At 41.4% G+C, this 24,627-nt stretch overlaps 1 protein-coding gene across 3 annotated transcripts in view; it reads right to left on the minus strand.

Annotated features, from left to right (window-relative positions):
• PCCA (propionyl-CoA carboxylase subunit alpha) overlaps positions 1-22,970 on the minus strand; it is a 273,781-nt gene extending 250,811 nt beyond the window's left edge. The window contains exons 1-4 of one of the 3 annotated variants that reach the window (XM_085057123.1): positions 22,848-22,970; positions 15,038-15,115; positions 11,902-11,949; positions 11,744-11,812 (exon numbers count right to left, since the gene is read on the minus strand). In XM_085057123.1, the coding sequence (XP_084913249.1) occupies positions 11,744-11,812; positions 11,902-11,949; positions 15,038-15,115; positions 22,848-22,907 (255 nt within the window). In that variant the 5' untranslated portion in view covers positions 22,908-22,970. Of the gene's footprint in view, positions 1-11,743; positions 11,813-11,897; positions 11,950-15,037; positions 15,116-20,644; positions 20,693-22,847 lie in introns of those variants that run through there. The other 2 variants (XM_085057133.1, XM_085057141.1) reach the window with 2 other exon arrangements.
• Positions 22,971-24,627: the final 1,657 nt, after the last annotated feature.

Here is a 24,627-nt window from a genome sequence, read left to right on the forward strand (position 1 = left end):
TGTTTGTCCTTCCTGACCCTTCTAGTCAGCCCATCTCCTCCCAGCAGCTCAGTGCCTAGACCAGAGCACAGCTCGTATTTATAAGGGCCCCTAGCTCCTACTCTCAGTCTCAGGGAGAAGTACCAGGCAATTGCTAGACTCCAAGACATGAAAGACCACAGCCCTGCTCCTTCCACTAATTTTTGCCCCTTACAACCATACATGCAGAGAAACAGGACCTGAGCTACCCACACATTTTTATATATCTATATTAGTGGGGAAAAAAGACAAAACCAAAAGCATTCCCAAGTCAATAGCAAGGCACACAGATTTTCATTAGCTAACCACTAGACATTCACATGAACAAAACTTAATAAAAGCCCTTTAACATTCTTCAGGATGTCCTCCATTCAGCACAGTGACAGAGCATTAGAAAGGAGTAATCCAAACAACAAGCATTCAGTTTCACACATCTGGAAAAGTAATACTTTATGTGGGACCCCATAAAAAAGACATTCAACAGGCGAAATTTAAAACTGCCTATTTGTTGCTGTTATTCTCAAGAGACAACCACTGCCAAGGTAAATAAAGAAATACTCTGTAATATCTGTACTAAGGCAGGTCACCTGACTCTTGAGAAAATGTCTGTAATCTATTTAGATAAGAATCTGTCTAAAAGTGCCAACTAGCAAGAGCTGGAAGATCACCTGGTCACACTTGTTTTGATGCAACAAGACAAACAAACTGCACTTCACTGCACTAACAGCTGTATGCAGCAAGAGAGCTATGAGACACCCAACTGAAACCTAAAATTACAAAGAAATTGCAGAGGAAAAGGGTATAAAAATTTATGATTTTTCAACAGGCTTTCTAGGACAGGCATTAGTCTAGACTAAGATTTCTGTATTACTCAAGAAAATGGTCTTTGAAGATGGAGAAGGAAGAGAACATCAGAACTTTAGTCAGGGAGCTCAGACTACTAATGTGGAAGAAAGGACATAAAGAGCTGTGTCCCCCCATTTTTTTTTCCCTACTCCCCTCTTCTACAGCACCAGACAGGTACCATCAGTGCCATGCTGAATCTACAGCTGCTTCTCAGATCCATTTACAAAGCTTCAGGAAGCTACACATGGAATAAAACACATGAGAACAAAATTACTAAGAGATCAATCTTGGAGATGCACTTCCTGGACAGGGATGGTCCTTTGCTACAAAAAGGAGACAAGGGAAATGGCATGCTGTCACAAACTGGTCAACAGCTAAGCCCATGTTAAAAACTATTTCACTTTCAGAACTGTCAGCACCCTACTTTACAAGGCCAGTAACATTACAGATCAACAGGTGAGCTGACATTAAACACCAGCTACAAAGGGACTGCGAGAATTCATGCAGTGCTGTATATCCAATTGAAGTCCAGGAATGAAACTTGAAGCATTACCCAGTTAACACAGCAAGACAGAGGCAGAAACCAGGAGGTACTGTATCTATAAAGAATACATGCATTTCTATAAATCCAAGTCCCAATTCAGTACAGATATTATCTCACACCAATAAGTCAAACACTGATTACCATTCTTCCTCTATAATAAACAAGATTCATGAAGGGTTTGGGGGGATGGTTGGTTTCAAACAGTTATTAAAAGATTCTGGTTGCTGCCTACAGACAATTCAGCGGTAATAAGTAAAACAGTATCTCAGACTCATCCTTCATATAGTGCTTCCTTGTGGAAGCAAACAAGTGATAGATGCTTTTTGTGAACATGGAAAAGAATATAACCTAAAACCACAACATCTGTAAAAGTGACATATGCATCTATACCTTATACCTCACAAATTGCATCTTCATTTCCAGTCTCCAATCTTGAGTTTTTCAACCTTTCAGACACCTCATAAGCAATTCAGTTTCTTGTTTAACACTCCTCCCTAGAAAAATGGCATCAAGATCTAATCTGTGGAACTCCAGACTCTACAATTGCTTGGCAGCTGTTTGTTGAGCTATACAGCCAACAACCAAGGATAGTACCTGGTTTTAAATACACCATTTCTTACAAGGATCTTTTAAGATGACTCTGCTCAGCAATCCAGCTCTTCATGTAGTGTGAACCTGTATCTCTAATATCCATTTCTTTCCCTGTTCCCATTTCCCCACATCCCCCACTAGCAGGATGTGTGATGGCACTAATTCAAGACACTGAATCTACAAAGCCTCTCAAAAGGTTTATCAGGTATTCATTCTCCTTGTCCCCCCTAACCATGTGTCCTGATGCCATCAGCTCCAGCATTCATTAACCTATGCAAAGAGTCACATCAACTTGCTGATCTACATTTCTTTCTTTTCCCTACTGTTCTCATACAGATACGCAGCCTGGATCCATTTAACAAAAGGCTGCACATGTAGTAGATACACAAAAGATGGAAAGGAGGAAGGGGAGAAAACTACTCTGAGTAGACAACACAGTCTTACATCAGTTGTAAAAGTAATTTTCTAAGTATTTCTGAACATTAGTCACAGAAAACCTGCATTTGGTCCCTCTCTGTCTAGAGCTCATCCTAATAGTAAAAAGAAATTCAGCCCACAGCCTGCTCACCAGCATTTACACCCACACAGACAAGAAATTAGAGATAGTATTACCAAATAGTATTGTTCATTAATAGTGCCTGACAACAGCCACAACCACGGCTGATGACGACAACAGCCACAACCACGGCTGATGACGACAACAGCCACAACCACGGCTGATGACGACAACAGCCACAACCACGGCTGATGACGACAACAGCCACAACCACGGCTGATGACGACAACAGCCACAACCACGGCTGATGACGACAACAGCCACAACCACGGCTGATGACGACAACAGCCACAACCACGGCTGATGACGACAACAGCCACAACCACGGCTGATGACGACAACAGCCACAACCACGGCTGATGACGACAACAGCCACAACCACGGCTGATGACGACAACAGCCACAACCACGGCTGATGACGACAACAGCCACAACCACGGCTGATGACGACAACAGCCACAACCACGGCTGATGACGACAACAGCCACAACCACGGCTGATGACGACAACAGCCACAACCACGGCTGATGACGACAACAGCCACAACCACGGCTGATGACGACAACAGCCACAACCACGGCTGATGACGACAACAGCCACAACCACGGCTGATGACGACAACAGCCACAACCACGGCTGATGACGACAACAGCCACAACCACGGCAACACAACACCACCCACACCACAACCACAACACACACCACAACCCCACCAACAAAACCCCACAACAACAACCACACACACCACAACACCACCCAACCCACCCCCCCCACCACAATAACCGCCACAACCACGGCTGATGATGATAACCGCCACAACCACGGCTGATGATGATAACCGCCACAACCACGGCTGATGATGATAACCGCCACAACCACGGCTGATGATGATAACCGCCACAACCACGGCTGATGACGACAACAGCCACAACCACGGCTGATGACGACAACAGCCACAACCACGGCTGATGACGACAACAGCCACAACCACGGCTGATGACGACAACAGCCACAACCACGGCTGATGACGACAACAGCCACAACCACGGCTGATGACGACAACAGCCACAACCACGGCTGATGACGACAACAGCCACAACCACGGCTGATGACGACAACAGCCACAACCACGGCTGATGACGACAACAGCCACAACCACGGCTGATGACGACAACAGCCACAACCACGGCTGATGACGACAACAGCCACAACCACGGCTGATGACGACAACAGCCACAACCACGGCTGATGACGACAACCGCCCCAACCACCAAAAACACCACAACCACGGCTGATGACGACAACAGCCACAACCACGGCTGATGACGACAACAGCCACAACCACGGCTGATGACAAATAGAACTAGGACAATATGGGCCCAGAAGTAATGAATCTGCACAATGAAACAGTCACTGCTAAAGACATGGGTGAAGGATGAAGCCAGGCAAAAGAGGACACTTTCAAAGCCTCAAAGGAGGAATCCAAGAGACCTTCTGTTCTGGCTCCAAGGGGGTGAGGCATCAGGAAATCATGCTACTGCAGCCCCTCACTTACAGATAAAGACAGTAAAACTATCTTTTTTTGGTCACACTGACAATGTTCAGTTGCATTAAGATTACTACATACAGCACTTCCCACCGCCTCTGGAAAGGTCTAGAGATCAGCAGAAGCCAAACAAGCTACAACAGATGCACACCCACTTGGTGTCCTGGGGAAACCCACTGTAATAAGGACAGTAAGTTTGAGTCAGAATTATGGCAGCAGGAGCCATTGATGCAGAATTGCCAATGACAGTATTTCACAAGCAGTGCCCTCAGCACATACCTGTGACTTCAAAGGAAGGAGCTGCCTGCCCTCTGCCCCTGCTGCCCAAGAAAGGCAAATCTCCAGAACAAGTGAAGCCTAATGACTTCAGCCCTGCTCAGCCTAAAGCATAGAACTGATCTCTGAGGTGCCTGTACATCTCCCCAAACCCCACAGCTCTGTGTACAGCCTGAGAGCCCTGCAGACAACCAAGGCAACAAAAGTCATTTTACTGACCTATCCCCAACTCAATTTGCTTCCATACATGGCAACAGCATCTGTCACACATTCCAATGAAATATTTTAACATAAATAAACAGTAGCAAAGAGTGTTAACTAACTTGACCAATAGAGTGTCCAGTGTGTTCAGAGCATGGAAACAATTCAGCACAAGATCAGGAAAGTGCAGTCCCATGAAAGCAATTAGAGTGACTTCAGTGCACGTAAGTACTTATGTTAAAATCAGGACTCTTTTTTCTTCCTTTTTTTTTTTTTAGTAAATCTCTCAGTCATCCCCACTTAAAACACGTTTGTCTCCAACGCACAACTGTCCCAAAGCACAGGAACCAGATACCTGCTGGGCACATCAAACCACCAGGAGCAGACACCAAGGCCACAACACCAGACTAGAACCAAGCACAAAGAGACACTCAAAGGAAAAAGGGAAGAACACCATGGCTTCAGCATGAACCATTTCACTCCACAGACACAATTACTCCACACTACCTACTGATGTAGACAGTCATCAGCACCCAGAGAACCACCACCTGACTCTCCACAGCACTGAGGACCTCCACCTTTATATTGCAACTAACTTTGCTGACTGGGCTTCCACATTTTCCTCTCCCAAGGGTAATTCAGTACTTCTAACAGCCCCTTTCCCTAAGTTAACTTTGTGACAGGAAATTATTTTTAATCCATGCATTGAGACTTCAAATAAATCAATTCGGTAATTGAATAACCATCTCCACAAAGGTTAAAAGGTCTGGTATTACTTCCTTCTTTCCAAAATATACTTTCCACCTCCAAGGAAGTGTCCCCAAAAGGGCTGCAGTGTGATGCTTAAAGCATTCTATTCTACATCCTTCCTCTCCTACTCAATGGTAGAGTTTCAACAAGAACCCAACAAAAGTGACATTTCCACTTAAACAATGCAACAGGAGTCTGATTCATTCCAAAGGTCATATATGCATTTCACATCATCCTATCACTGATGAAAACACACTGAAAGGCTGACACTTTAGCATTCTAGAGATCTGATGTGCCCCCCAACTTTTAAAATTGCAGATCAAGCTAGCATTTGTCTTTACAGCCACCAAAAAGCTAATTACTTCCTCTAGCAACCCACTCAGTTTCAAAGCAACGATAAAATTTCTAAGAAGAAAAAGCAGGTTACTTGACAGGCAAGATACAATTCTGAGCAAAAGCATGTTCCTTCCACAGAGGTATCTCCCTTCATGGGATCCCTTCATGGGATAACCAGCACCTGCATTTCTCATGCTTTACAAAACTGTTCAGTAGTTCACTCAATAAATAGTTCACTCAAGGATAGCAACATCATCTCCATCCCCTCTCATGAAGAGATGAGCAACATGCTGTCTTGGTTTTGAAACAAAAGGCAAATACATTGAAGAAAGAGCAGAATAGCAACAGAAACCTGACCCTAACACTTCCTTGGTATGATCTGGCCCACTCCTGCTCTGCACACCTTGCAAACACACCATTTATGAAGAGTGAATTTCTCCAGACAGTACATGGAGGCAGAGCCCATTCTATACACCCCAAACAACAGCCCAGGAAACGCATATTTCAAACAGGCATTAAAATATTACTTTCATTTTCATACAGGTACTCAAAACAGATTTCTCCAAGTTTTCTGAGCACAAATCCCTGAAATGCCATTGGGAGACAATGAGCTGCCAAAAGGGCTGAATTTCTAGTTTTGTAGCAGATGATGGAAGAAGGCTTTGCACATTTTAAAAGACAAAACAGCAAAAACAAAAAAAATCAAATGAGAGTTTAGACAAATGTTAAAATCTCTTAAAGTTAGTTACAAGTAAATAAAACTCCTCAGTTTTAGATAAATTCCCACTTTTCAAACTAATTACATTTTTTAGATTCAAACTTAAATGTCAAAATCTCCTCCAACACTTATTTTTGCCACTTAGATTTCTTAAGAACAAAAGAACCTGACAGCATGCTATTAAGCTGTAGAGAAGTCTTCAGCAAAATTTTAAGTTTTTATGGTTTCAGGAAAAAATCATCTTACTCAAATTCATTCAGTTCAATACATACTTGGTATAGAAACGTATGACCCTAATCAGCTTTCAGTTCAGAAACTCTAATCAGTTTCCCTAAACCAGATTTTTCTCCAACGTCCTTCTGAAATGCTGCCTCAGACTCCAAGCTTAAAAAAAAGAAAAAGTTAGGAGAGGATTATAGATCTATTTCTAGGTAATTTATTTTTTCAGTTTCTAGAGAGCAACTCAACTCTGTGTAATTACTTTTACATCAATAAAAGCATTTGCATTATTTTTCATTTTATATTATGTACCAGAACAAGATTTAGAACAGGCAATTTAATAAAATAACACCTGAAGTCTTAAGTGACTGATAGGAAAAACCTTATATGAAAGTATAACTAACTGCCTGCTACTCTGTTAAGTTTTAGTAGTTTACATTACTTTCCCATGGGATTTTTTTCAGTCATTTATAGTTCATTGCTTCATATGCCTATAGAATCCCTGCTGTGTTAAAAAATGCCAAGTAAAATTATATCTCATTCACTGCTTTATGCTATACCTTCTTTTGTTCAGATCCAATTAGTGAAAGCTTGTTCTTCATTTATCATACTTTTAGCTGATTACATTAGGCATTACAATAGTTCTCTAGCTTTCCTTGACAATGTTTGCACCACCAGTGTTACATTTATGGTTGAGGAGGCTCTTTCATCTTAACCCTCTATTCCAATCAGTTCAGAGGCAAAAGCACATACGATTACTCTTGTTCAGATGAAATTTCCTTGCTTGTTTTCTCTTAACAAAAATAATTCCACCAGATGTTTTAATTAAAAAAAAAAAGCCCTGAATTTTACTGGTCCTTCCCCACTTTACCTACTCAAGTGTAAAGAATAAGTGTTTTGAAAGTTGAACATTAAAGCTAAAAACTACCAACAAAACTCAGCATTTTGAACAGTATCAACTTTTTCTCTGCTTTCCCCAAAATAACAGATGCAATAAAAGTGTATTAGCCGCTATTTTCAAGAATCTGAAAGCATCTATTATGACCTATTTTTTTCAAAATATGCAGTACCACATGAGCAATTGTAATCTTCTATGGGGTTCTCAGCAGCCATTTTGTCAGGCTGTTTTTCCCAACCACCACAGTTACTTTTATTTCAGGGCAGTTGTTAAAGCAGCAGCTTCTCTTCCACAGCACAAATAACTTCAGACAACCCTTTTTCACCAGTTCACACACCCTCCAACATCCACAAAAGTGAATGCAATTCAATCTGTAACTTTGCATTAATACAGAAGCATCCAAGAGTCTGAAGTCACCCATCTCCTTTGAAGTTTTGTTAATGTCCTCTTCCCTATCACTGTAACAATTTTCACCTATAAAAATGTTTCAGATCTTTCGTCATTTTTTTAATTAATCACACAAAACATATTTTGTTCTTTGCATTTTCCTTCTTCAGGTAAGTTTTATTTGGTTCTCAGCAGGTTTTTCCATTTTGCCACATTTCCAGTTTATAACAGTCCTCTCTACTGCTTCCTCCTCATAACAGCAAATTTTTAATTCCTTGAAATGAAAATTCCTTTGTGTTCTTATAGTCTAGTTACTAGTTTTATCTATTAATGATAAGTATGTCAAGATTGATATTGCTCTAACAGCATACTCAAGACATTTGCCACAGTGCTCCACAGAAACTAAGCGTGAAGAACAAGAGAAAGTTGTTTTATGGGAATTTTATATATATTTTATCTATTCCCACCACCTCTATTCAGCACTGTAAATTCCACAAGGATTTCAGGTAATTAAAAAAAAAATTAAAAAAAAGAAACAATGAAAAGTTGAATATTCAACCCAAAAAATCCAAACTAAAGCTCTAGGATAAGATGACTCACTTGCAAGTCTTACAGTACCTTTATTCAAAGGCCATTACTTTAAGACTATGTATACAATTCCTATACAAACATTAGTGAAAATGCCTGCTTGAATCATTTATTCATATCACTAGACAAGGAATAAATTAGAAGCTATCACTGAAGAGACTGAATTACTAAATACCTTGTGACACCTGTTTTCTTTCTCTTCTTAAATATTTAGTGAGCATGCTGAAGGAATTTCTGTTCAATTTCAGTTGTGTTTTCAACCAGTATGACAAAGCCAGAGAGATGTAACAGACCAACTGGATTGCCCTCCTTTTACAGTTATATTTGTAACAATTAATTCATATTAAGAGTATCAGACTACCTGCCTTTCAGTAAGTAGCTATACAGATGACAGTTAATGTAATCAAGTGCTCTTACTACATCTCAGATGTTACTCCAAGTTCTAAATAGTACTCCCAGTTCTAAACAGAATATTTATCTATTGCAGTTAGTGCTACTTCTAAATACATTAATAAAAATTATTTTTGGAAGCCACACCTACCTACCCTGGTCACTTAAAACCAGGTCCCGCTATTTTAGTAAAGATAAGCAGCATTAGGATGGACAACTAGTTCAACTGTGTGCCTCTACATGTATTTTTGCCTTTGGTTCAATGACCATCATCATCAGGGTAGCTGCTTATCATACTCATTGTTTTTGCAACACAAGTTATGAAGGAGTGAGGGATGGCCTGTCAAGCACGAAATCAAAGAATATAAACTACTCTCTTGAAGCGTCCCATCATTAAACAAACAGGTTTTTCCTAGCTCCACGAGGACTGAGGTTTCAAGGCTGGGAGCTCTCAAGTTTGACTTCAGAGAGTTTGAGATTTTGCTATGACTGGCACAACCAAGAAGGATGTTGTCGATTAAACCTGAATACAGTTACGGACAACTAGGGTAGGTTACTTTATGGTAAGTAACAGAGGCAAAAAGTTTGGCCTCTGGATTCATCTACCAAGGTCATCCAAACTGGCAAGAACACAAGGTAGTGACTGAAGAATTTATGGTAGACATGAACATCATATGTAATTAGACCCAAAAAATTAGTTTAGACTTAATACCACTACCTTAAGTACACAGAATAGTTTTTCAAGTAGCCTTCCTTTCATTTTCCGTTAAATACCTGGAGTTTCTTCAATGCACACAGCTGACGCTTAACCTTGTACAAAAAGGTTTGTTCAGTCTTTATGTAAGGATCCAAAGAGCTAAGCAGACACTACATGACCCTTACAACATTTTTTAGAGCCTCATCTCTTGTCCATAAACTCAAAATGTAAGCATCCCGTTTAACACAATGTTATCTTTATGAACTGCCATGAATATATTAACACATTTCTGAGATACCAGCTTAGATTTCTTTACTCTTGGGAACTATTACAAATTAAAGACCCTATTTGTATTTTAAAGCTAAGACAGCTCTGTAGATCAAAGCAGCATAGACATATTTTCAATTTCCTTTTTGTAATGCACTATTTGTACTCTCTTCTCTAAGGTCATGAGTTGTACTTCTTCATGTCATTCTTACCATCTCATTATGTTCTTCAATCTTGGTTTTTACTTACTGCTTTCAGATTTTTTCAGTCTCCAGTTCATAGCAAAATCCACACAATAAACAGACACACTGGAGAGAAGACCAATTCATTTTCTCAAGTCTACTATGGACTAGTGAAAGAACATGTAGGGCTTTTTTAAACAGCTTTTTAGGTCTATTTTCAGGATGAATTCATGCCAGTGAACAAGGCTATGCAGTGCTGCTAAACAGTGAATCCACTTACCCTAACAGCAGATACCATACACATAAGATGGAATTCAAGTACCCATCAGCATACTTCAGTTTTACTAGAGGACTCATAGATCATACGGAGAAGTTTGTATTCATATTCACATAACCCTTGGCTTCCAAAAGAACCAGAATCTATCATGATGTCTGACATCCACCCATTAAGAATTCATTTCACAGTCCACTGAGCACCTACAAGCTACTACATTACTAGTTATGGCTACCAGTTGAAAGCCAGGCCAAGTGTACTTTCCATTCACCTCAAAGAAAGAATTACTTGGCATAAAAATCCATCAGTAGAGCATTTCAGAAAATCCCATTTCAGTCCCTCGCTCTATCTACAGTCTGTTCATATGAACTGAGCTGGTCATGTAGTAACAGAACTTCAAAGGGACTCAGACAAACACTGTGTCAAAGTCCGAAACTCCCAAAAGTTCTCACCTTCCACTTAACTCTGAAAACACCTAAGCTCTAACTACTTTCAGATTTCATCAGCCATGTCTCAGTTTTTCCAGTGTTGAGTAACTCACCACCTATACTCACAAGTCCTGTACTGCATAAAATACACTTTTTTTTTGTCTCATAGCTTCTCTGACTGACTTTTATTAAATACTAATACAGGGTTTTTAAGTCCCCTCCAGACTTCAACAAACTTCCCTGGGACATGGTAGTACCCCTATCATTTCTCCTGTAGCAGTTCTTACAAGCAAGGAATAATACTGTGTTCTCCTGAGTCAACAAGGATACGCAAGTATGACCACAGGTGCTGTTACATCAAACAAGATATTATCCTATTGTTGCCATGAATGATTTGAAATATTTTTAAACTAATGAAGAGACTACAAAACCTGAAAATGGACAAGACAGGTGCCTTACTTGTCTAGAAAGCCATTTTACCACCTTCCTGCCATGCTGCTGAAAATTGAAGACACATCAATCTCATCAAATGTAACAGCTCCATTAAGCCTGTTTAGCACACCTGGTAGGAGAGGACATTTCTCCGGAAAGAAGGAAGCAATGAAAAACATTTACCAAGCATAGGAAAAATTTATATTAAGCTCTATACCTTTTTCTAGGATCCACTTTCCATTGCCCTTTTGTATACATTAGCAAAACGAAATTTAGGTTTCACTGCCATTCTCACACTTCGTGCACACATCTACCTAAGCGCAAGTTTATCTAGCTTAATCCGCACAAAGGGGAAGGTAACATTTACACAAGCAAAATACAGAACAGTTCACAGAAAAAACATGCTAAATACTTGCCCAATCCTTCCCCCACCTTGGTATCACCACTCACTTCAAGCACATAGAGGAAAAGGACACATACAAAGATAGTTCAGAATTGCCAACATGCCTACCACAATAATCAAAAAGCCTGCATAACAGCTGCAACTCTTGCTGAATTACTAAAACTTCATCTGCCACTTGAATTCAAGTAGTACTTACAGCATTGGCGTCAACATCACTGTGTATGGCAACCGTTTTGATCCCCATCTTCTTACATGTTTTGATGACCTACCATATAAGAAGTGACAATTACCAAAACTTAGAATACAAATATTTTAAGAATTAACTATAAAAAAGTTAAAGTGTTACATACTTACTCGGCATGCAATTTCACCTCTGTTGGCAATAAGGATTTTTTCAAAAGTCTAAAGAGAAAAGAACAATAAGAATCTCAAGAGATGAACAGAACAAGTTTTTCTCCCCGCAGAAACATGCATTCTTTTCTCTTCCACTTGCACTAAAACCATGGTTTATCCATGAGCTTGCAATTCTGAGATCACCTACTTGTAAAAGAGTTTTCCTGGTTTAAGTGATGATATAACAAACTATGCCATACTAGATCTACCTAGCACATACAGAGGTTCAGAAGAAAAAGGTTTTGACTATTCACACCAGCATTCCTTGCATCTCCTTGCCAGCTAGAACCCTACAGCAACTCTAGAAGTCAGTCAAGCCCAGGGAAGAGGCACAGGTACATACCAGTAGTATACAGGTACAATGGTCATTGCCCCTAACCAGTATAGATGACCCGGAACATAACACTCATCTGTTATGGGAGCCCTTTAAAAGACATTCCAATCATACGGAAGAGGCTCCACAATTGCTAGGTTATGGAGAGTAAAAGACCAGCAGTTTGACCCTGTAGAGGCATACCTGCTGAGTTGCACCAGCCTTCTCCCTCCTCCTCTATCTGAGCCTCCCCTGAGGAACCTGGCAAAATCCTGCATGGCCATCACGACACTGTTATACACTCAATACTAAGTAGCAACCACAATGCAACAGAATAGCAAATCAAACTTATTACTCATTGAAATTCATTGTCCCCTTTCATACTGGAATGCACCTAATACTGCAAATGCATCTTCAACACTACTATATGATGCCTGTAAGAAGGGGATAACAAGGTGTCGGAAGGCAATAAGCCTTACACCTTTTCCCACTCAGAAAAGAGTGGGGGAGCAGCACAGTTGCTCAGCACAAAAATCTCATCGATACGAGTGAGGGTTATTGCTGTCATGGGCTTTGCTACTGAACACACAGATGCACTTTGGAACTGCACCTGCTCAGTGTAAATACAGACTGCCACTGAAAGGGACAGTCCTGCTTGACACACTTACCCCCACTGCTTTCCACACCCCAGACCACAGCGATGCAGCTCCAGGACACATCACCAGTTTAATACAGTAATTGAGCAGTCTTACTGCCATGCTCCAAATAAAAACCATAGTATAGGGAACCAGCAGGACTCTCTCCCCTTCAGGGGCAGCCTGCAGTCATACCACATCAGGTTTTTCAAAGGACACCCAAAGAGATTCTCCAGCCCCTACACCAAACAGCTGGTTTTCATATGGACCGGGGGAAGAGAAGGTATTGCCACTGCAACAACCAAACTGTTCATTAGCCTCACAGTCATTAGTTAATTTGGGGAGTGAAAGACAGGTGACAGAGGAGAGGAAGGAACACTGCAAAATGCCAACAGGAACTAATGACAGACTAGAACACATTGTTTACTCTATACTCCAAACAGGCAAATTCAAGGTGCCCTTGACCAAATTTACTTTTTCAAAGTCAGGGCTGAGCTGTCATCATATGACCAGTTTAAAAATACTACCACGTGATAACACCATACAGAAATTAAGTGATAAGAAACCCCTCCAGGTGAGAGCTGCAGCAAGCTTATACAGTAAATTCAGCCAGATCTGCTGAATACCACTGCCTAGTACTCAGGCACACCTGACTCAGAAAACAAATCTTAAACATCCTCAAGCAAGCTCAATTATCAGAGGTACAAATACTTGAAGAATACCACAGGGGCAAGCAATTTTTTTGAAGAGCTTTTTTTAGCTGGGGATCTGGTCTAAAATGGTTACCAATGTATTCACACAAACTGTTTCTGAATCTAAATTTCAGCATTCTAAGTACCTAAAGATTTTTAGGCATTCAGACTTGAGGGGGAATTAAAAAAATACTCCCAAATACTTGGTATTGGAAAGTGTCATGACTCAAACACTCCAACTTAGTTCTTGGTATATAAAACTGTTTTATTAATCAGCTGTGGTCACAGAGCAAAACAAGACTTTCAGTATCAAGATAAGAATACTTGACACTTGCTTAAATTTTTCAATTCTGCAGTAAAGACACTGAGACTAGACTCCAGTCCAGCACAACAAAAAAAATTTAAAATCACATACTGCTTTGAAGTAACATTTTTTATGTCATTTCCACTAATTAGGCTGAAAAGCTGTCACATGAAAGTCTTGTCATTACAAAGACAGTAGAAGGGGCAGTGAATGAAAAAAGCAGAAAAGATCTTAAACTAGCTATAGTAGTCACTGGTTGAAATGACACAGCTCCTAGCTGAGAGAGACCAAATACACAACTATATTGCCTAAACATAACTATGCATTTAGAAAAGCAAAGGGACCTTAATTAAGCAAGGAAAAAGAATCTTCTGGAAAAACTCTGTAACGCCATATTTCTAGGTCCACACCAGTTTTGCCTGTTTCCTAGTACTGTTTTACTTCTGGTTAATTGCTTCTACACTGGTACATAAGGACAAGCCTATCAGTCCTGAATTATTGGCATCCTTGCCCTTGAATATTAGTGTACCTTTTGTCACATTATTTTTCCAAGTGTGTTACTTCAGAGGCCATGCCAAGACAATCTTACACAATGGAAGTTTTACTTTAAACTCAGTTTGAGTTTACAGCTCATAACTGTAAATTGAGATTGTTACTGCACGAGCCCTGAGATCAGGATTTGCTATTCTCTGTAGGCCTTAAAGGCCGATCTTTTTTCAAGCTCCCAAGTTCTCACCCCCATGCCAGATCATCTAACAATCATGCTGCCACTATTACATGCCTTTGTTTCCACAAATAGCTTTTGGCTAGTCTAGCTTCCAGATGTTTTAACAGGCCCATTACCATCCACACCATGAAAAACATTAACAGTTGTTTCATAATTATAACATGTTCAAGCCAATATGTAACTTTACCAAGCTCACAATCACTTATTCAGCCTTTTGGTATACATTCATAGTAGTATCCAATCTTGATATATATCCTGCAAAAGCAACTTCCTTTTTGGTTTAGAAAGAAAAACACACTATTAAGCCAGGGATGGGTCATACCAAGAGAACTACCATTATTACCAGCAGCACAAGGAAGAAGGCAGCTTAAAAATGTTAGCAGTACAGTAAGATGTCAAAAAGAAAACACATGCCTTACTACTTACCTTTTCATTTGGGTCATACACAGATGAATACAGTCTATGTGAAGTTATAAGGCACCATCTTGAACACAGTGCTTCCCACTGCAGAAGAAAGAGGGAGTTAAGCCTTTTACTCCTGTTACACTGTGCCATTAAATTAAAAACATTTAATACACTGACATTTTGAGGACATTTCCATAGCTTTTCATTCCCTCACCAAGTGGATTAAAGTTCATAGAGAACTGCCCTTTCCCAAGCAAACACCCAAAAAAAGTAACCAGAAACAATTTAGAAGCTCTAGATATGAAGTCATTAGCTTTGGTATAATGTCTTTTGTAGTAAACTTTTTACTACACCATCTTCTTTCCTTCTTATTTCAAGGAATACCTACCAAGAAATTCTCAAAAGAGCATGCAAGCATATGTCTGTATACAGTGGTGATGGGGAGAGGCCTTCACTGCTAGGCAACTGTTGGGCATGCAGCAGATAGCAGACTGGGCCCATACAGAGAGGAAAAGTAGAACTGACTTTAGATGCTAGCTAAGCTCCCACTCTTCCCTACAACCTGACAGTGGTCTGAGAAAAGAGCCCTTTTTCTCTGAGACTTCTGCTCTGAACCAACTTCTACAAAGACAGCTCCTATAGTTTAACATTTTTCCATGACATAGGAAAAAGTATACACATACTGTTTCAAAGAAAACACAATAGATATTACAGATTTGCAAGTAAATAAAAAAGATTCATATAGGTATTTCTTAAGCAAGTCATTTTAAAACATAATGGCAGTTACAATTAGCCACAAACAAAAATAATCATGCAGATAAAATTATACCACACCAAAGACTCATCAATATAGACAGCTCTGGCAAAGGCACACTTGATCACCCACTTGGAATCAAAAAGACTGTAAAAAGCCTTAATAATAAATATTGTCTCGTAGGAAACACGAAACAGCAGTGACGGGCAACTGCCAGAACTCAGAATCTGTCAATTCTGTCTGAAAGAACTGTTTTCAAAAGTTGCAGAAGTCTGTGTAAGTAGCAGAAAGTAAAGGTTCTCCCTTGAAAAGTCAGGGAAAAAAGGTATGAATATGGACTACATTAGAAAGAAGATCAAAAAATAGGGAAGCATATGTTCATATAAATAGGTCAATTAAAGAGTTCATTTGCATCTTCCACAAGAGTAGTGAACTTAAAATAATTGAAAATTTGATAAAATTTGAAGTATACTGTAAGCTCATATTGATTTTGAAGTACCAGTGGCTGCCAGTAACTGGAACATGAACACTCCCTATCCAGCCCTCTAGCCTGATCAAGTTTGAAAATACTTCCCATGTTGCATCACAGAAAGCAGAAACCAGCCCACGACTGAGAAGGCCATCACATTTATAAAGCAGCTGATCTTACAAAGTTATAAAGGAAAAACAATATATGTCAACACAAGTAAAAGAAGCCTTAGAGCTATACCATCTCTTGCCAACTCCAACCAAGCCACATGAGCAGAAAGCTACTATTTAGTTGCCAATCACTAGAAGCAGACATAGCATACACTGTTCCCAGATAATCCAGCTACACTTAATTCTTCTGAACAATTCATATAAGTTTAATTTTTCTGAAACTAAAAAAAGTTAGTGGAAATCAACTGTTCCACCCTGTTTCATATGCTGAGTTCTTTCCCACTGAGTTTTGTTCATTTTGGAGGAGGTTTTTGCTTCTTTTATTTTTTTCACTTCATTCCCTGAAAATAAAATGCAAATCAATCTGAAACATTAATCGTTTGATATGCTAGAATCAAAACCACTGGAGGTTTTTTGTTTGGTTGGTTTTTTTGCAGGGGTATATTACTCTTCATCTGAGGGTGTGACAGTACAAGCCGTTTCAGGCATAAAAAGGAATGCAGTTAAGGACAGAATTCTGCAATCACACTTGCTAGCTGGTCATTATCCCAAGTTTACAGCACAACTGTTACACCTTCAGTGACTGTAGTGTGATCTAGATCTTGTCAGAGGGAAGAGGAAGGGCAGCTGGAAAAGCAGCAGAGTACACTCTCCTGCTCCAGAATACACATGGTTAAGCAGATTGAGTCTCTCTCCTCTGAAACACTATTGACAGAAGTGCTTGAGGGGCCACACATAGTCTAAAGAAGGTCACAGAGGACACACACAAAAACTCTCCACCAAGTTAATATTATTCATTGGAGAAAGTGCTTATTAAGGGTCAGTGGGGCTAATCTAAATACTTGCAGTTAGCAGGGAGAAGGGGACAACCAGGCAAGGAAGGAAAAGCTTCTGAACTTTCTTGTAAATAGCTTTCATATAAAACTAGTTTTAAATGCCTATAAGAAGACAAAAAAGCTATGCACAGGAGATGGGAAGGAAAGGCTATGATGGGGAAAATCAGTTAGCATTAAGTTGTAGATCCTAGCCATCTCGAAACAAAAGCCCTATTAAAACTTTTTATGCAGAAAGAATAAAATTACCAAGCAAAAAAAACTTGGAAAACCTTTAAACCACACTCAGCTCAGGTTTTACGCTACAGAATTGGACAGATTTCACATAGAAATCTCATAAGAGCCTAACCTAATTATGCACCTATGTTTAAAAACTTAACTGCCTCCTCTTACACACACAAGCAAATCACTTAGAAAGCCAGATTCAGCCCTGAATTGAATACTTGTAATTTCCTAAAACAAATCAAGCATATTGCTCACACATATGTGAAATTCCAACTTTAATTCACAGCTTTGAAAAGAAGGGGTTCTGTATGTATCTGGACCAATATACACTAAGGTTTAAGAGCTTGCTTAATCTAGTATCCACTTCAATAAAAATCTCTTTAGAGGTCTGCTCCTAGCCCCTGTGAGCAATTGAATAACTACTTAAAAACAAACAAGCATTCTGTAAGCAATGTACATCTAAGGCCACAAAAGAACACTGCTAAATTGCCATCTCCAGGTCTACAGCTATGCAGGTGTCATCACACACCCCTGGGCTCCCAAGCTCCTGCCATAGGTAGGTTTATTAAGAGTTACACCAAATCCCCAAAGACCTCTCAAACCAACAACCCAGCAAAGCCAATCTAACTCTCAAACTATGTCCTTAATTGGCTGCCTCCCCCAAACCACACACACCCTAGTTATTATACCTTACATAGACATCTCCTCAGGGCACAGCCTAGAGAGCTCAGCTTGACCTAGAGACTACCTTGTACCTTGCAAAACTAGAAGAGGGCAGTATCATCTGGTGTAACCTATTTTTGTCATGATCTGTAACTTCCATTTGATAAAGCTTTTGGCTCTTGAAAGCCCAAGAATGCCGGCTATTCATTTATGAGAACTCAACTCTGGACTTCTGCATTTGACTTGGGAGTTTCCCACATCTAGTCAATCTTTGAAAAACAGTACTAGTGGTGTATTTTGGAAAAGCATCCTGCTTTATCTACTATTAATTGCAAAATAGCCAAACTTAGCTCAAACCTAAATAGCTATGACAGTTATAACTCCATATTAAAAAATAATTAAATAAATAAAAAACCAAACTACAGAGTACCTTGTAGAACACTTTGAGACCTCACACAGAACCTCCCTCCTGTCAGGGACCGAGCCCTAGGAAATTTCTTCAGGTGGTTTAAGGACACAGCATACAACAGCAAAACAGAAAATTAACTTGCTATTTAGATATGGCTTATATGTGTGTTTTTACAAGTTTACATGCCCTCACAGAGGAAGGAGATTTCCCTGCCATACTGGTCAGCTTCTAAATAACTCATTGATACTGAGCTTTACAGGAAGAAAAAGGTCTCAGTGTTGAAACGGAGATGCAGAGCTCCAGATTTCAGGCAGGAAAAGCATAGTGTATCAATATTTGCTCTAAGAAGCCTAGTATGGGAAGGAATGTGTATGTGAGCATTAGTAGAAAATACAGTAAACAACAGTAACAGCCAGATTAGCATATTTCTTTTCACTAGACAAATTCTACCTCTCCTAAGGTAGAGGAGAGCCCCTACACTTTCAGGGATACAGGTTTAAGATGCCGTGAGAAAAACCCCTTTGTCTTTGTGGTGTATCTGGTATTGGCCATCAGCAGTCCTGAGTAGTTAAAAACATGAATAATTTTTTTTCATATTTTGATTACACAACAAGTGTTCCCAAATATTTATTTCAACTCATTTGACATCATAATTCCCTACCTATGGAGCTCCACTGATGGAGTACGTGTAAAGCACAAAGGAAGCAGACACCTTCAGGTGACTGCAAGACTTTTAATCTACAATGCTGAAAATGTAGCTCCGTAATACAGTATTGTACAAATCTCATAAACGAGAAAGGAAACAACACTTCTGTATTTCTTTTCTTTATGGAAGCACTTTTCCCTGCCTTTGTATGCTCAGAGTGCTGAACAGCCAAGCCCTTATAACTGAGAGTAGATTCTCCTGAAGCCAACTGCAAACACAGCTGTAGTACAAGGTTCTCTGCAAGTACACTGCACTTCACAGTTCCTTCCCTCTGACCAGACTATGAAACACTCATGACTGTAACAGAAAATCCCTTATTTGCCAACACAGCACACAAACTACAAACAAGGAAACCGTCATCCACCTAAAGCTATTTTTTTAAGCTCAGTCATTCATATATCTAGGTAGCTTCTCCTCTGTGCCAGTCCCTAAAGCTTGTATAGTGAACCAGACACGGGAATACAACCAGCTGAGAAGCTACTCACAAGGAGTGGGAAAAATGTGTTCTCAGCCAGATTTCAGTGCAGCTTATCCGAGATATGCATGCAGCACTGCTGGCACAAGTTGGAGGGAGATAGGAGCTCAAAAGGCGCAGCCTGTGATCAAGATCTAGCAGCTGCAGAAAGCTGGAACAGTTTCTAATGGCAGCAGCCTTAAGAGGTCCAGTAAGGCTAGCTGGCACCTGTGAAATAATCACAGTACTGCAACAATCAATGCAAGTTTGGGACAGACAAAATAAATTGAAACACAAAGTGTTTCAGAACAAGAGTGACATTTTTTACTCAATGTAGACTTCAATGAATTCTCAATTTTTTCTCTGTCAAAACTACTTTTTGCCCACAGTACATGACACAGCATACTTTCCCTACAAATTCCAAAAGGCTACTCCTGGAACCAGAAATCTCTACCTGAATTATGCTTTAAGACTGCTTGTCAGTACTAAAATCTGTAGTTTACATACTAGAAACAATCACTGAACTCCTGAAGTCTATGGCTACATTCATTTCCACAGATTGACAATCATTTGAACTCCCTCCCTTAATGGCAAATGATACCCAACCTTGCTATCCCATCAGCCTGATACTTCTGTGCTCATGAACACGGGTGAAAATATTTCCCAGGAATAACAGCATGCTAAAAATAACATCAGAGAAGAGTGCAAGGGGCTCCCACTGTACAGATAACTTCCATGACTTAAAAGTGCTGGGTGCATAGATGGCAGAGAAACTTTCCATACATTTAGTTCAATGATTAGAAAACTTACCTACACTGATAATATCTATGTCAGCAGTTTAACTCTTGAAGTCATGATGCATAGTATTTATCACTTTGTTCTACATTATTCTAACAGTTCTCTCAAAAGGGTATTATGACTGATATATCAAAAGCTATGTCTCACCCTCATTCTGTGATCACAGTCTCCTTTCAACATCAGATTTCCTCCAAGCTCCAGAAGTACAAAGCATTCAAAATGAAATTTTGGTTATAATCTATGCAGAACTAGTTCCGCATAAAACCTAAACAGAAGGCACTAAATTAGAAACACAGCAAAGAGTCAAATCCCCAGCTCACTGTTTCTGCACCTTTCTCAGGTCCTTTATTGATTCCCACATGAAAGCAGCAGAAGAAGCTAAGGACATCTCAGTAGCTACTAGCCCTCGCAAAAATTGTAGAAGTTCCAAGCACACTAAAGTTTGAAAACATCAATTTCATAATTTGCCTATGTTAGGAAAACATAAAAGAATCTATGAAAGCATTTTCCATGCAAATTTGTTTTATTAAAAGTGTCCCAATATACTGCTGTCTTGATGGTGACCTTCATACATAGATATGTATGAAGGCTAGAAATCACTTCAGTGACATAACTCATGAGCGCTATTAAGTAGCAATAAAAACATTTTGTTTTACAAAGGTGCCACATTTCCATACTGCTTACACTGGTGCAGTCAGATAACACGCTCGAGAAAGAAGACAAAGTAGGCCTTTTACAGGCTCCAAAGGACTGACATCAAAGTCTTAGAACTACTTAGTAGGAAGAACAGAAGCCTTCCACATCTGTACACACATACTCATGGCTATCAAAAATGAAGTCTTCAAACAGGATGAGCCCTTGGTTAATTTCAAGTCATCTCCAATTAGATAACTCTGCTTTTCAAAAAGCTTCTCTTGTGTACACCGTCACAAGAAAATAGGTTTACTATACATATTGCTTAAGGAAAAATACTTGGTTAAAGCACACGCCATTTTCCTCTTTAATCCCTTCTCAGAATTCACTGCCCACATAAATCACCTCTTTTACATTACTAGAAACAGGTGAGGAGTTCTTCACAGTATTGCAGTGAGGCAACATTCCTAGAGAGAAATCCATCCCACACCCTCAGGGTTGCACTGGGCAAAACATTTCCTGTAAGTTACTTCTCTCTTCTCCACTGAAACTTGCAGACCTCCAAACTAGTTTTCCTTCTTGGGAAAAAAAAAAAAAAAAAAACCTGTGAATTCTTCCTACTGTAAACAATTAGATGTATTTTGCACTACTTTTCCCATAAACTATTTGCAGCGTCAGTCAATTGTTACACAGCCTGATGTTCAAATGCTGTCTGTTCTTACCGAAAATCATCTTTTTTTTTTATTCGCAATCTGTAGAAGTAAAAGAGATGAAAACACAGCAGGTGCCTCAGGGAAGTTACTCCACAGTCTAAGGAATAAGGTTTTCTCGATAATTTCAGGTCTTCATCAAAAACACTGGTATGGTTCTGCAACAAGTTTATTGCATTTCCATGAAAAGCAAGAATAGAAAACCACAGTAAAGCTTTAAGTAACAGCTGAAAGCACCTTAAGTATCTGGGGTAAAGGGGGAGGTGGGGGGGAAGAGACAACTCCTTTCTCTGTTAGCTAACGTTTTACAACTAAAAATAGCACAAAATTACCCTCTACCCCAGAGCTTTGAAAAGCTTGTGTCGGGCAGAAGGAAATCACAGAACTTCAGAATCAATCAGGTCAAAAAAGACCTCAGAAATCATCGAGTTCAACCTATGACCAAATACCATCCTATCAACTAGACCACGGCACTAAGTGACACGTCCAGTCTTTCCTTAAACGCCACCAGGGACGCTGAATCCGCCATCCTACAGTACCGCATAACCCTGTTCAGAAGCAGATAATTAATTTAAAAAACCCAAAACAAACACACACAAAATCACGGTCTCCCGGCAACACGCCGCTGGGATTCATCAAGGACCGGCCTCTTGGATGCTGCGAGGCCTGAGGCACAGGCGCCAGGACTCAGCTTCTCCAGCCTCCCGGCTGCCGTCTGCTCCCGGCCGCCACTGGCAGACCATCCCCGGCCGCACGGCCGCTCCCGCCGCCCGTCCCCGCCGCGGCCCAGCGCACACAGAGCTCCCCAGAATCCCTGAGCCAGCCGGGGGCCCCCCGCCGGTCACACGGGGACGCTCCTCGGAGGAGACACCACCCACCCCCGCAGGGAGCAGCCTCCGCCCGACGACCCCATCCACGGGGAGCCTCCGCCGCCCGGATCGCGGCGCCGCGGCTCGGAGCCCCCAGGCCGCCACCCCTCTCGGGCCGGCCCCCGAGGCGACGCTCACCCGCGGCAGCCGTGTCCGCCGGCCGCCCCAGCGCAGGAGCGGAGCCACCGACGCCGCCATGTCCGCGGCCACCGCTGCCCGGCCGCCCTTTCACCCGCGCCGGCGGGGCCGAGCCGCGCGCAGCCAATCCCGGCGCGTGCCCGCCCGCCGGGGGCGGGGAGGGGCGCGAGGGGCCCGGCGCGCGCGGCACGTGCGCCTCGGGGCCGCGCTTGCGCGTGCCGCCGGAGGCGCGGCTGTGGCGGCTGCGCGCGCGCACTCGAGCTGCGCGCCCGGCGCGTGGAGCTGCCCCGGGGCGCGGCCGAGCCCCGTGCGCGCGCTCGGAGCCACAGAACGTCCCCGGCCGGAAGGGACCGCCAGCAGCATCCACTCCTGGCCCTGCTCAGGACAGCCCCCGAGTCGCACCATGTGCCTGAGGGCATTGTCCAAACGCTTCCTGAATTCTGTCAGGCCGGCGCTGTGACCACTTCCCTGGGGAGCCCGTTCCAGAGCCTGTTCTAGTGCCCAAACACCCTCTGGATGACAAAAACCTTTTCGTAGTGTCCAGCCTAAACCTCCCCTGATACAACTTCGTGCCTTTACCCTCGGCAGATGGGGCTGCCTGCTCCTGTGCACCCGCCAGGAGCCTCAGCAGCACAGGGAGAAGATCCACGCCTCCCCGGGCTGCCCTCGGGAGAAGGTGAAAAGCCCAAGTGTGCCAGCGTGCCTGATCCAAGCTCCTGCCCTGTGAAGCACAAGCACGGTCGGCATGAGAGGGATGCCTATCATCCTCCACCTCGCACCACCTGCAGAAACTACTTGCTGCGTGGCTCCCTAGCACGCAGTACTCCGAGTCAGCCCCTTCTGAAATTACCTGTGCGGTTCAGTCCGGGTTCTCTGCTGCGGGTGTCCTAGATCTCAGCTGATGGACATGGCAGAGTAGTGCCGAACCCCAAGTAAATTGTCATCCCACGAAATGCTTCAAGGGTTTTACCATGAGAGTGCATAAGAAACATCACTGTAACCATTTCAGACCTCTGTTAAAATACAAGAGGCATAAACTGTCTACAACACTGAAGCACAGAAAAGACACGATCCAAAATGTCCAAACGAGTGTTCACAAAGCATAGGAATAACAGGTTTTTTCTTCAAATAGCATTATTTCTGCCATTTTTTCCCTACTATGGTGATGTGGGAAATGAGGGTAGACCTGAGCCTCATCCTCACTACAGAAGCAGATCAAGACCACATTTTCTGAGGCTGAAAGACAATTATTCTCAGTTAGGGAAAGGGAGTAGGTAATGGTTTGCAGTTCACCCAAGACATGTTTTACAACAAGCTTCCAATAGGGTTAGAAGACAGCAAAATAATTACATTCATAAGGAAAATGTATATGATCAATACACACAGTTACATTAGGAAGAAGCCCCTCAGACTTTAGAACAGGCTGGGTCCTTGAGCAGGTAAGAGGGTGCTGCCTATAAAGCCAGATGATTGTATAAGTGGAGGTTTTACCAGATTACATCACCACCCCAATTTACACCTTATTACATCAACTCTTAGATTTTTATCCTGTGGTTTGACAGTCCTCAGTAAATGCTCTCAGGCTATGCATACTACATGTACAATCACATTCTACATATCCCCATGCTGCAGGGGCAACTGGGTTCACCTAAATGTAGATATTTTCATAGGACACTAGCTGCACAGTCCCCTCAGCAAAACACAAGTTCCTACTTGCATTTACACATAATATTGAAAATTTTGGCCTAGTTTTATTGTTTGACTTCACTTTTTAAACCTC

Source organism: Lichenostomus cassidix, chromosome 1, assembly GCF_008360975.1.
Source record: "Lichenostomus cassidix isolate B80296 chromosome 1, HeHo_3.0, whole genome shotgun sequence".
Classification (NCBI taxonomy): Eukaryota; Metazoa; Chordata; class Aves; order Passeriformes; family Meliphagidae; genus Lichenostomus; species Lichenostomus cassidix.